Source organism: Diabrotica undecimpunctata, chromosome 10, assembly GCF_040954645.1.
Source record: "Diabrotica undecimpunctata isolate CICGRU chromosome 10, icDiaUnde3, whole genome shotgun sequence".
Classification (NCBI taxonomy): domain Eukaryota; kingdom Metazoa; phylum Arthropoda; class Insecta; order Coleoptera; family Chrysomelidae; genus Diabrotica; species Diabrotica undecimpunctata.
This window is the reverse complement of record NC_092812.1, coordinates 11,579,946-11,594,964: the sequence shown is the minus strand read 5'-3', so window position 1 is coordinate 11,594,964 and position 15,019 is coordinate 11,579,946. Positions and strand designations below refer to the sequence as shown.

The 15,019-nt window shown below is 31.9% G+C and overlaps 1 protein-coding gene across 3 annotated transcripts in view; it reads left to right on the top strand.

Moving 5' to 3' along the window:
• LOC140452546 (KICSTOR complex protein SZT2-like) overlaps positions 1-15,019 on the top strand; it is a 177,480-nt gene that overhangs the window by 105,962 nt on the left and 56,499 nt on the right. For 2 of the 3 annotated variants that reach the window (XM_072546871.1, XM_072546873.1), the window contains 2 exons: positions 1,880-2,457; positions 2,550-2,567. In XM_072546871.1, the coding sequence (XP_072402972.1) occupies positions 1,880-2,457; positions 2,550-2,567 (596 nt within the window). The remainder of the gene's footprint in view (positions 1-1,879; positions 2,458-2,549; positions 2,568-15,019) is intronic. The other variant, XM_072546872.1, reaches the window with a different exon arrangement.

Below are 15,019 nucleotides of genomic sequence, written 5' to 3'. Positions count from 1 at the left end.
CAATATATATGATACAGGCATAATTCCCCAAAAATGGTTAGTGTCAACTTTTATAAATCTTCCAAAAAAATCCAATGCGAGAAAGTGCGAAGACTATAGAATTATAAGCCTTATGAGCCATTTACTTAAAACATTTCTAAGGGTCATTCACAAAAGAATATATACAAAATGTGAGGAACAACTAACAAGAACACAATTCGGATTTCGTGATGCTCTGGGAACACGGAAGGCCCTTTTTGCTGTACAGGTGCTATTTCAGAGATGCAGGGATGTGAATTGTGACATATACGTATGCTTTATAGGTTACCAGAAGGCATTTGACAGAGTAAAACATGACAAATTAATGACTCTAATGCAAGAAATTGGAATTGACAACAAAGATCTTAGAATTATCAGAAACATTTACTACAATCAAACGGGCAAAATCAAAATAGAAGACCAGTTAACTGATAAAATTCCAATAGAACGTGGAGTACGACAGGGCTGTATTTTGTCTCCATTGTTGTTCAATATTTATTCTGAATGGGTATTTAAGGAAGCTTTAGACGGTTGTGCGAAAGGAATACTAATAAACGGTGAATGGTTGAATAACATTAGATATGCAGATGACACTATAGTTTTTGCCGATAATCTGAATGACTTACAGATATTAACAAATCGCATAACAGAAGTCAGCAACAGATACGGACTAGCTCTTAACATAAAAAAAACCAAATTTATGACAATTAGTAAAAAACCAATACTAAACGCTCAACTTACAATCAACCAACAGAATATCGAAAGAGTCGAGCAATATACATATCTAGGCACCAATTTAAATAGCCAATGGGGCCACTCAACAGAAATTAAACAGCGCATAATAAAAGCAAAAGCAGCATTCGTTAGAATGAGAACCATTTTCAACAGTCGAGACATATCATTAAAAACAAAATGCCGTCTATTGAACTGCTACATATTCACAGTTCTGCTCTACGGAGTGGAAGCGCGAACACTGACTGTTGCATCTATGAATCGGCTCGAAGCTTTCGAAATGTGGTGTTATAGGCGCATCTTACGTATATCCTGGGTTGACAGAGTTACTAATGTGGAGGTCCTGCGTAGAATGGGGAAAGAATGTGAAATTCTCATGACCGTCAAAACAAAAAAGTTGGAATATCTAGGACATGTAATGAGAAATCAAGAACGTTACGGCCTTCTCCAGCTGATTCTCCAAGGAAAGGTAAATGGTAAAAGAGGACCGGGAAGAAGACGCATTTCCTGGCTTCAAAATTTACGAAAGTGGTATAACACGACTACCACTGAACTATTCCGCGCTGCAATAAACAAAGTAAAGATAGCCGTGATGATCGCCAACATCAGGAACGGATAGGCACTTTAAGAAGAAGATACATGGGACAAAGCATATGTTTTCCAGTGTAATGAGAGCAGTTCATGTGTATTATTATTTCATGTTCGATTTTGTTGTTTTGACTAGCTATACATTCCGCCGGGTATTATAAATATAAATATTATTCTACCATCCAAAGTTACCATTCTATTTGGATTAGCAACTATATCTTCACACTAACCTCCTAGATTCTTCTTTGAGAAATATCTCTATGCTCTAGTTTTTACTATAATTCACTTATAGTATATCATACTGTCAACATATCATCAGCATATATCAAATCTCCTTCCTTGGCATCTAATTTAGCTATATTAGCAAACACGTCGGTACAGTATACATACTTTAAAACTTATATAATGTTTATTTTTTAGTGTGTAGTTCCAACATTTTTTTACATAGATTTATTTTTCTATTGGTTCCATATAACTTTCTTCATGTCTTTTTTAGTGATAGTTTTTGATATATAATATTAAATGTAATCTTTTTTTTAAGAATTTCTGAGCCTCTTAATCATCTCTCAGATGCACAAAATAAATCAATAATGACTTTAAACGAAGAAATAAAGTGGCTGCTTAGGGATGAAATATGTACGGCTCTGTTAGATAAAGAACCTGTTAAGAAAGATACTCTAGCCTATGTCATGAACCATGTATCGGAAGGAGTCATTCGTGCGACTAAATCGTGTACTCAAGACTCCATTAAACTAAATTTTGTTTATCCGTCAACTCACAGTTATGAAAAGTTTGTCGAGGAGTTTGCAAATTTAAAACTTCCCTACAGTGGGTATAAGTTATGTAAAGAAGAGGACTTATACTACTTAGTTAAAGACCAAATTGACAGTAGCGATAGTAGTACTCACGTACAAAGCAGCGTAGAGTTAAGCACATATACTGGAAACAATTTAAGTGCGCAATCTAGTGGATTTCTCAATGGGGTACCTGAGCCAAACATAAATGAAGTGTTCATTACTTCCGAGGATGTGGCTAGTACTGATCAAAATTGTAAGGAGCACATTTCTCAACAAAGTGATGTTTCAAGCATTAATGATAGTGCTGCCGGAACCGATGGAGGTAAGTAATACTTACTATATCATCAATACTTTTATTGTTAACTAATTTTATCGAATATGGAATCTATTTCTTATCGACTTTTATCTTTTAAGCTACTGGGACTGATAAGGGTAAGTTTAAACTAGGTTATTTAAAAAACCAGCTGGTCCATGTAAAAGAAGGGATATATTTCAGTATATTCCCTTAAATACGGCTTCAAACAGTTTCCTTTTTTTCCATTTCCATTTTTGTCACCCAACAAGATACAAATTCAACCTCGTCCAAGCCCTTAGATTTAGGTTACACAGTTTGGCACATGCATACCGAAGGTAATCTTTAATTTTACACAAAACAATTATCATAGAGAAATATTATCCTACTTGGTTTATTAATATATTTCTATCTTGTAAGAGATATGGTACTCTTACAAATGATTTATCCAATGGTGAACAACTATGATAAATTTCAATTAATACCATTAAACAAGTTACTTCACATAAGATTCCTTCGTCTCTGCCAGCTTCTCATTATGCATCTTTGCTTTATTTCGCACCATTTACTGATAAGCTCACTAAATTGTTCAATAATTTACCAGCTAAAATCGCTATTAAGAATGCTAAATCTTTCGTGAACTTATTTTCCAACACTAAAACCCCTCTTTGTATACAACAGCAAATCAATATATAGATTTAGACAATAATAGGTTTTTAGAAAAATCATTGTTTCGACGAGGTTTCGGCAAACTTGCATTGTCACACTTGCTATTATCAAGTCAGATTAGTGCTGCTTCTTCCTGACGTTCGAGGAGAATATCAGGAAAAGGTATTTGTGTTTCCTGGCCAGGGCCCGAACCATTGTTCTCTAAAACTTTTACAGTGAAGTGATTGCGATTCGTTCGCCTGACCCGTTTGACTATCTGACCGACATATACAGGGTGAGTTTTTAGTGCTATGTCAGTCGATAACTCCATTATGGTATATAATATCCAAAAAACTTATTTAGAAAAAATGTAGGCGATGATATTCTCCATACTTGGAAAATATGTGGAATTCTACAGGATGATTAATAACTACGTGGTATAGCAAACATACAAGTTTTTAAATGGGACACCCTATATATTTTTTCAAATTTGTATTCTTCTCATAATTATTGTTCCTATAATATTGGGCTTTGCATTACTATACAGAGTATTTAACAAGTTGTGACCATTTTTATTTCAAAATCCCTATGAAATCAACACCATACATCGATGGCCTGGTTCCAAAACTGGAACTACAAAAGCTAACTACAAAATCGTGGTTTTCGATTAAACGAACTTTCAAGTTTAACGCTGTCGATCAAATCAGGTTTTTCAAATGGAATTATTGTTTCTCTATAAAATATTAGGTAGGAATACTGACAAACGCTTTAGATATAAGAATAATAAATAGTTCTTTAAATTATTTGTCTGGGGAGGGTTTTTCGTAATAAAATGCACGTATCTACATTTGGAACTTAACTTTATTTTAAATTGAAAAATGAATACTGGTTATCTACAATATTACAACTACAGTAAAATTTATAAAAATAAGTAATAAATAAACAAAAGTGTAAACTTATTGTAAAATAAATATTTCAAAAAAAATCTTGCTCTTCCTGGTCATTTATATCGGGTAATACCGTCTCGTCTTCAATATTTGGATCTCCAATTAAGTCTGTATAAAAGGCTTTGCAATCGTCGGAAAAATATGCGGCACTACTAATTTCTTTTAAGTTTTGAAGCTTTGCAGCCGATATTTTTCTTTTTTCTTCAAACAAAGGCTTTAAACAATTTTCCATGGTGGACGTAACTATTCGACCCCCACGGGGAACAATCAATATTTTGTGAAATACTTCTTCATCTAAATAGGTTTTAACGCGCATCACAAAAGGATTTCCTTTTTCATAACGAATCCACTTAATGTCACGCGAATTAATTATAGTTCCCATCTTCAGCTTTGTTTCGATTAACCATTATAAGTATTGCAAGGGATTTCCAATCAATAAAGGTAAGGTCAGGTGTTGTATAAACTTCATATTTAGGAGCATTTCGTTTTGCATTCTTTCTGTTTAGAAAATTTTATTTTTCTCGAGAAAGACGCTACACAAAGAGCCGAGATAACTGATATTCCAGAAGAAAGATTCAGTGTCATCTACAATAGTCTTAGGTTTCTACCGAAACTATTAGGCGTCGAATATCACTGTGGAACGAGCGCCAGCGACTCGGTTATCACTGAAGGTTTTTTCTAGAATACCATTTACCAGCTGTGTATGAGTATCTATGAGGGCAAATTTTGAATTTGGTAAGGAAGGCAAATTAAACCTTGTTTTATTTAATAGTATTGATGACGAAATAATAAGAAAATGGCGTCTAAGATAAGGAACTACAAAAGTAGAGATAACTGATATTCCAGAAGAAAGATTTAGTGTCTAAATATTCATTTGCCTATACTACTGCAAAATGTACCTCTTAATATTCGACAACGAATGTGGTTTTTACACGACGGTGCTTTAATTCACCACACTGCTCCTATTCACAATCATCTAAATAATAACTTTCCTGAGAGGTGGATAGGCAGAGGAGGACCAATTGTTTGGCCACCGCGATCACCAAAATTCTCCAAAATTGATTTTTTCATGTGGGGCTACATAAAAGATCTTGTATACCAGAAGCATCCATAAACTCCAGATGATATGAAAAATAGAATAAGAGAAGCTTTTAATAAAATCGACTAATTGACTAGTTAAGAAATGTGGCTCAGTCATTTGAATATCGGTTACAAACTTGTATAGACATTGAAGGTGGACATTTTGAACATTTACTTTAGACTTATTTCCTTAATATCACATTAATTATCACATTCATTACATATTATTATGGTTTATATATTTAGTTACTTATTGAATTAAAATAATTTTGTTATATTATCACTCAGTACTTATTTCTACTTAAAAAAATTGAATGTGTTCCCGAAATTTGAAGAAAACTAAAAATATCTCGGAAAATAATGAGTTTAGGTATAGGGAATGCTATATAAAAATTAAAGAGAGAGAATGCTATATTGTATCATAAATACAATATTTTTCAAAATAAAATATAGGGTGATCCATTTAAAAAAATTGAGAAAACCGTATTTTTGTTTTGTAGTTCACCTTGTATACAAATTTTAGTCAGTGATTTCAATTAAACTGAATTTAAAATTTGCAATATATTGTTTACCTTATATAAAATAATTAATTGTGTATGCATTACTTTTTTATATACGTGGTGTTGATTTCATAGGTATTTCAAAATAAAAATGGTCATAACTTGTTAAATACTCTGTATAGTAATGCAAAGCCCAATAATACAAGAACAAGAATTATGAGAGGATTATAATTATGAAAAAATATATAGGGTGTCCCATTTAAAACATTGTATGTTTGCTATACCACGTAGTTATTAATCACCCTGTAGAATTCTGCATATTTACCAAGTATGGAAAATATCATTGCCTACATTTTTTCTAAATAATTTTTTTGGATATCTTGTACCACAATGAAATTATCGACTGATGTCGCACTAAAAACTCACCCTATATATATATATATATATATATATATATATATATATATATATATATATATATATATATATATATATATATATATATGGGGAATAACAAATGACCATTAAAAAATAACTGCTCTCATTTTTTATTAATATATAGGACGAGTCGTAAAGTTTGACCAAAATTTCTATTCGCTATAAGTTTTGAACGACTAATCAACTGACTTATTGAAAATAGAAAAAGATCATATCCGGATTTAAAATTATAGTTCGTTTTATTCACAGAAAAAATTTTACCCTGTATACGGTTTTTGAAAACTAAAAAGAATTTAACAAATTAGACAAATTGGCTTTTATAATGGCATTTTGATTTTTCCCCACACGATTACTTAATTTTTCATTAAACAATGTGGCTATGAATGTGGCAAAGTGAAAAAATGAGATTTAGAAACCTACAACCCACAAAGTTGTTAGTGGGTTATGTTTTCAAAATTAATTTTGAACGTATCCTCGCCACATCAAATTCATGATTTCATATAGCATGGATTGTGATTCTACTAATTGTTAATAATAAAATTGTTACCAAAACATTAAATTTTTGCAATAAAAATATTTTTTTGAAGTCTGGGCAAATGTACTAAACTTTTAATTTTATTTAAATTTAATTTTTTTATTAAAATTTGAATAATCATGTGGGAAAAATTTTTGTTGTTGCCAATTTATGTACTTTTTAAAAGCCATATTAGGGTTTTCAAAAATCACATACAGTATGGTGTAAACTGTATGTGATTCTGAAATGTTGGAAATTAAAAACAAACGATTCAATAAATCTGTTAAATAGTTATAGCATAACGTTTTACTAAAGTATGAAACAAATCGAAATTATTGTTCAAAAGTTATGAATAAAAGAAACCAGTCAAATTTCACAACGCGCTCTGCATATTAATAAACTACACACAACCAAACTCATATGGAATCACCATGTATTTCAAACCAATATTTTTTTCTTTTGAAAAAACTTGTTATTGTTCGTAGAGTAAAGGTTTTTATTGAAAATAAGCAAACCAATAAAACGATCAGATAACACAACCCGGTACGGTATCGATTATTTGTTTGAGTTGTAAATTGAACGAAAATGAATAAACTAACTTCCGCTTACAAAAACGAAAATATGCCGTACGTGAACTTTAAGGATGTGCAAAGGGGAAAAAAGAATGAAAAATGGTAAAGCCCCAGGTCCAGATGAAATACCAACGGAAACCCTTAAACTAATAGAAAAAGACTCGATTCACATTTTAGTTGAACTTTTCAATAGCATTTATAGAATGGCTTTTATCCACCTTTGTTATTATACCAAAAAAGATAAATGTCAAACAATGTAGTGATTACCGTACAATCAGTCTGATGAGCCATGTACTGAAAATATTCATGAAAATTATACACTCTAGAGTACACAGAAAACTGGAAATGGACATCAATAATACCCAGTTTGGATTCCGAAATGGACTTGGAACAAGAGAGGCGTTGTTTGCACTGAACGTTATGTCTCAAACACATTCATGTGTTTCATAGATTACAACAAGGCCTTTGATAAAGTGCGGCATGATCACCTAATCAGACTCCTGACAGAAAAGAATTTAGATAAACGAGACATCCGACTAATAGCAAATATGTACTACAATCAGAAAGCAGTAGTGAGAGTAGAAAATAATACCACTGAAGAAATTGAAATAAAGCGAGGTGTGAGACAAGGGTGTATACTGTCACCAACTCTGTTTAATCTCTATTCCGAAGACGTAATGAATAGAACACTCTCTGAGCAATCCGTAGGTATTAAAATAAATGGTAGATTAAACAATCTGAGATATGCCGACGACACCGTTCTGATCGCAGAAACACTTGAAGAGCTACAGACATTGGTGAATAAGATAGCAGACTGCAGCGAAGAATATGGACTATCTTTGAACATAAAGAAAACTAAATTTATGGTAATATCGAAATCAACACAAAATGTCCAAAATCTATATTTACACTATGAAATTGTCGATCGAGTTAGCAAATACAAATATTTAGGCACTTTTATAAATGAAAACAACGATAGCTCAGCAGAAATCAAAATAAGAATAGAAAAAGCCGGATCCATATTCACTAAAATGAAGAGAGTGTTCTGCGGAAGAGATTTGAGCCTTGAAATGAAACTTCGCCTGATGTTATGTTACGTACTTTCTGTGCTGTTCTACGGAATGGAATCATGGACGTTGAAAAAGATTGATACCAAAAAATTAGAGGCATTTGAACTGTGGATGTATCGCAGAATCCTGAGAATATCATGGACCGAGAGAGTCACAAATGTCGAGGTCTTGAGAATGAATAAAGAAAAGGAAGTCATATTTACGATCAAAAAACGAAAACTGCAATACTTGGGACACATTACAAGAGGCGAAAGATATGAACTGCTTCGAATAATTATGCAAGGGAAAATAGCAGGAAAAAGGTCCATAGGAAGAAGACGAAACTCCTGGCTAAAGAATCTACGGAAATGGTATAGCTGTAGCAGCAACGAATTGTTTCGGTCAGCAGTTTCGAAAATACGTATAGCCCTGATGATCGCCAACCTTCGGAACGAAGATGGCACTTGAAGAAGAAGAAAGGGGAAATATTATTGGTCTCGTGGAGCAAGGAATGTCTCAGAAGGACACATCTGCAGGGGTAGACGTAACACAGGTCGTTGTGTTAAAAACCTATGCTAAGTATCGGGAGTTAGAAACGCTTAAGAATAGATAAAGATAAAGTCGCCAAAAAGTAACAACGACTTGCCACAATCTTTTTATTGTTCCAGAAGTAGCCACAAGAGACCCAACACTTTCTCGCCCGCAACTCCAAAAGCAGCTTTTAGAAGATACAGGTGTAAGTGTTTCAGTTGAAACGATAAGAAGAAGACTTCATGCCCAAATACTATACAGCAGTAGACAGTTACAAGTTCCCGAGTTAACCAGGCAGCACAAGATTGATCGCCTAAATTGGTGTCTTCAATACCAAAACTGGAACATTGGAAATTGGCAAAATGTGCTATTTTCAGACAAAACCAAGATTTGTGTAAAATCATATAACCAATGAATTAATGTACTTAGAGGGCAAGGAAGACAAACAAGAACGGAAACAGCCAGATCTGTTCACAGACAAAAAAAAAGTGTTATGTTCTGTGAAAGTACTGTAGTCCGTGAAAAAACTTCGTTATTTTCCATTCAACGAACTTTAATAGCTCGCAGGTATTTTGATTTGGTTCTAGAGCCTGTAGTTAGACTCTGAAAAAGAGCAGCGGAAAAAAATTTAATTCTCATGCATGATAATGAACCTCCACATACCAGCAGAGTCACTGCAGACTTCCTTGAAGCAGTAGATATCACTATTCTGAAGTGGCCTGCTTGCTCACCCGACCTTAACTCTATAGATCATTTGTGGGATATACTTAAAAAAGAATTAGACCTCGCCGGCATAATTCACAAAACACTGTACAGCTAGTACAAGCTTCTCTTGAGGAAAGGAAACAACCTACAATAAAATCCATGGACGTATAAACACAGATGGACTCAGTTATTTACATAAAAATGTGAAGCCAAAATTATTTGACTAGGTCACATTCTCAGCACCTTCAAATGTTGTCACATTTTTTTATTAAAATATCTTATTCACGTATCGCTGAAAATATTACTATATTTATTTTATACTCTACAGGTGCTATCAAACCAAAATAATAATTTATTACTTATATTAATATATTTAATTGTAATTAAAACATCAAGTGTGCACATAGTGTGCATATCATTTAATAATAGCGTATAACAGATATCAACCAATTATTTTATATGTAGAAGCACTGAAACCTATTTATTAATGGCAACGGTGTTTACATTTCTCTGTCTTATGGCTCTACGTCAAACTTCAAATGCTGTTCCATGTCATGTCCATGTTTATTTACTTTTTACCCAAGATGAGGAAGTCCATGTTGTTTTTCGATATTTTGGCTGTATTTTAAGTGATATTTGTAAATAGTGAAATAAATAAATTATAATAATGGTGCTACAGTTTTGCATTTGCAAAAAAACGAAATGTTTACATCCCAATGTCTCATTTAATTTGTACGTACTGTTTGTTTACATTATTTAAGATGACGAACTGAGGAAGCCTGTGTGTTTACATTTTAAAATATGTCTTTCATATGCGTACCATTGGGTTTATTCATATCAATTAATGTATTGAACAAGATATTAGTTCATGAAATTAGTATAGATATTTTTTTAAATTGTAAGTAGACATCATCTGATTAAAAAGATCTGTTTAGTAGCTTTTTAATTTATTATTTCTCATGAATTAACAATAAATTAGTGAAATGAATAAAACTCATTTATTTTTCTATGTAGGTTTCCAAATAATATTGATTAATGATGAAACTTACTCTAAACTTCAACAGAGAAAACAGTATAAAAACCTTTCAAAAGCATCCTTTTTGGTTATTTAAACTTGTAAGGAAGCTGAAAAATATTTCAGATTTTTTAATAAAACTATAAATATCTACAACAGACGAGTTAAAAACCTTATGAATATTTTGATTAATAAAACCATAAAAAATGTCGCAAAATCAATCTATGAGCATTTTGGTGACCATATGTATGCATGCAATCGATGGTCACTCTATGCAACTTTTAAAATTGGTTCTTGAGAAATATTTTAAAATTGGAATTGATCATGAAACGAGGACTACTTTAGATGCTAACACCGTGCGCATAAGAAGCGTTCTTACTAAGACTGTTTTATTTCGCAATCAATAAAAATTTATTTCTATACCAACATATTCTATTATGTCTATTTACCATTTTTACTTTAATATTTCTGTTCGGTAAATAGCTTTCCAATAATTTATACATTTTCACGCCTACTTTTTAATAAGTAGGTATATTTGCAAATAATTTTATGTCAAATGCCAGCAAGAGCTTTGGAATGATCAATAAATAATTTTGTAGCAGAAACCCTTACTACGAGGAATCTATTCATATTGTATTAAAACAAATTTGTCACAATTTGAAAAAATATGTTTTAACACATTATCAATAAATATAGGTATGTACTTAAAGTTGACAAATGTATATTTTTTAATTGTTTTTTTATCGTAGGATTATTTGATACCTATTAAAAAATTAACTTGAGCTCAACTATATTTTATTGTATTAATTTTAAAGCAAATAAAATTGTATTTTATTTTTTATATAAAAACGTGTTTTTATACATTATTACTACTTCCAATTATTAACGTCTGAATAATTATCCCCGCGAGTAAAAATTCAAGCACGCTTATGCTCATTGAGGAAGTATCACAGTCTATCGATACCCGTTTTACTCCCCTTTACCCTCTTGTCCAGGAATATCGAAGCTTCAAAACAGTGTGTGTTTAAGGTATCTTATTGCTGGGTCCATCTATGTTTATACGTCCATGATAAAATCATGATAATTTGATTAGGAGCATACCCAGGCGAATTGAAGCTTGCATAAGGCCTTAACTTAGTAACAATGACTCCAAAAAAAAGATAAATAAATAAAAACAATTTAAACATCATTCCTTGTACATTAAAATTTTGTATGCTTCTTCTTCTTCTTCTTTTGGCATCATAACCCTGGATGGGTCTTTGCCTGTCTGGCTATGTCCTTCCATTCAGATCTCTCTTGTGCTCTTCTTCTCCATTGTCTTATGTTCATTGTTTTCAGGTCGTCTTCCACGTCATCCAACCATCTCGTTCTGGGCCTTCCTTTTTTTTCGCTTTCCTATGGGCTTCCATTGTAACATTTTCTTTGTTGTTTTTGCATCGTTTTGTCTCTGCACATGTCCCAGCCATGACAGTCTTTGACTTTTCACAAATCTTACAATGTCATAACCTTCATTTAACTCATTAACCTCGTCGTTTCTCCTGATTCTCCATGTGCCATCTTCCTCTTGTACCGGGCCATATACTTTCCTCAGTATTTTTCTCTCGAATGTCCTGAGTTGGGCTTCATCTTTTTTCGTCATTACCCAAGTTTCACATCCATAGGTTACTACAGGTCTAATCAGTGTTCTTTAGATAGTCATTTAGGTTCTTTTGTCTAATAATTTCGATGTCATCAATCTTTTATTAGCATAGTATGTACGATTCCCGCTGGAAATACGTGCATTAATTTCGCTACTTACGGAGTTCTTCTGATTGATTTCTGTGCCGAGATATGTAAAGGCATCCACTCGTTCGATAGTATAGTTGTCTATTGTGATATTATTTTCATTGTCAGTTATTCTTTTGACTGTCATATACTTCGTGTTTGCTTCGTTTATTTTGAGACCTCTTTTTCTTGCTTCAGGATCAATATGTTTGAACACTTCCATTAGTCGTGGCTTATTCCTACTAATGATGGCTACATCGTCTGTATATGCAGTAATTTGTACTGATTTGGTGTTATATGGCCGGTTATATTGGTTTTTCTGATGACTGCCTCAAGAACTAGGTTGAATAAAATTTTGTATGCTATTGACTTTAAAACAGATAATTTCAATTTTATTATTTAAGAATGTATAGGTTTCTTTAATTTGTATATATTGGTGATTAAATTGATTTAAAATGAATATTCTTTGACTTCGTAAGTTGGTTTTTTTTGTTTAAATTCGATTAAAATAATAAGAAATATCAGATGATTCCATATATTGGTTGTGTATATGTAGGAAAATGTACAGTTCTTCATGAATCCTCATGCATATAACACTTGGCAACGTGGTGCTGACAACCAAATACAGTTACAGTTAGCAGTTACAGAAATTCATAATACTTATAAACACACTGAAATTTGATGTTTTTAAATCAAATGATTTTATTCACAAAATACCCGGTACTTTATCTAAAAGTGGTTTCAGTTAAAGAGAAACAGAGGTTCCAAGTGTCGGTTCCTTTGAATAATACGTATTTGTAAAATATACAGAGTTTTAGTAAATACGTGAAATTAACTTCAGGGATTGATTCTACATGAAAAATAATGGCAGTTTGCTAAAGTACATTCGTTTACCAAATTCCCATCTATAAACATGAGCACGTGTTGATATTCGCCGTCTCATTCGTCAAGAGGCTATTAAATATAATTTATTACCTTAAGCCAGACAGATTCTCATGTTACAGATCCAAACTTGCCAGCATTTTTAATTAAAATTGTATCATGTTGATTTTAATATATTGTGTTATATTTATGTTATAGTTATTGTTATTATTTACTGGTCGTGTTATTTTTTAGTTTAGTTTAATTGTGATATAATGATTAAATTTCAAGAAATTCTTACACTAACAGTTTCAAAAGTAAATATTTTTAAAAATCATATGATACATAGGTCGTACATCAGTACGACCCTGTTTGGCTTTCACGTGCTTCCATTGACAATTGGGAATTTGTAAAATGAATACGGTTTATATAAACGTATGCTCGAAAATCTTCCTATATTTCTAACAAACTAACGATTTATTTATTTCTCTGAAACTGGTTGAGTTATGCAAATGAAATTTGGTGAGTTTGAAGAGTTGGTTATTGCGCATTTTTTGACATACAGTTAGGAATTTTATATTCATCATTGGTGCGCATATGGGAAATAGTCTCAATTTTTTTACACAAAAAAATGGTGCGGTGCTGAGATTTTTCGAATTAAAAATCATTTTTGAATTATTCGTTTAATTTGAGGTAAAAAATCTTGTTTCTTTTTTTTTTTCATCAGACTCAAACTGAAAAAATATTTTTACACAAAAAAAATGAAAACATCTTAACGCGTCTTTTTCATTGCTTTAATACATTCTCAAAAATCATCCAATACAATAACATTAAACCAGGATAATAACAGACAATACCACTAATAAATTTTTAATTAGGCGCAAAGCTACAATAAATGTTCAAAATGACCTCTCTCAAACGTGACACAAGATGCAACTCTTAGCCTCATTGGTTGTCGTAGTCGTGCAAATACTCCTATTTTTGCAGAAAGGTAGTAGCTTCGGTCATGCTGATCTGATGTTCAGAAATCAATTGTTTTTGAGTTATAGAGCTTTAAATTGTCGGTTTTTAGTCCATTTTTCAAAATAATTTATTTGGAAACGTAAATATCGTGATATTTTACCGGGATATCCTTCCCAGGACATCCGACTTTGTTTTTAACAGGAAAACATTAAGAAATGTCATTCTGATACCATATTAGTGTTTATTGAGATTCAGATGTCGTATATTGAATGCTTGTGACGGTACGTTTCCAAACTTATAATTTTGAAAAATCGATTTAAAGCCGATCTTTTGAAGCTCTTTATCTCAGAAACAATTGATTTTTTAAGTCTTGGGACACTAAGAACTTTTGATAAGCATGACTAAAACTTACTCTGCAAAAAAGGCCAATTATCTGAAACCACTTTTACGTAAGTAAATAAGAAATACACTAGGAATATTTGCACAATTACGACAACCAATGAGGTTAAGAGTTGCAACTTGTGTCACGTTTCAGGAAGGTAATTCTGAACATTTTTTGTAGCTGTGCGCCTGTTTAAAATTATATTAGTGGTACTTCCTGTTTTTGTTCTAGTTTATTGTTATTGTATTGTATTATAAAAAAAAAGAAGAAAGATTTTTTAACAACAATTAAATGAAGAATTCAAAAATGATTTTTAATTTGAAAAATCTCAGTTGGGTACCATTTTTTTGTGGGCATACGTTTATATAGTAAACTGCTATTATTTTTCATGTAGAATCATTCTCTGAAGATAGTTGCACATATTCACTAAAACTCTGTATATTTTACAAATACTTATGTATTATTTAAATGGACTAAAAATGGACAATTTGAATCTCTGTAACACAGAAACAATTGATTTCTGATACTTGGTGCAATGATAACTTTTGATCAGAATGACCTGAAAGTGCCGGGGTCTGTGTTAAAATTCAAAAACTTGAAAAATGTAAATTGATCTCTTTTTT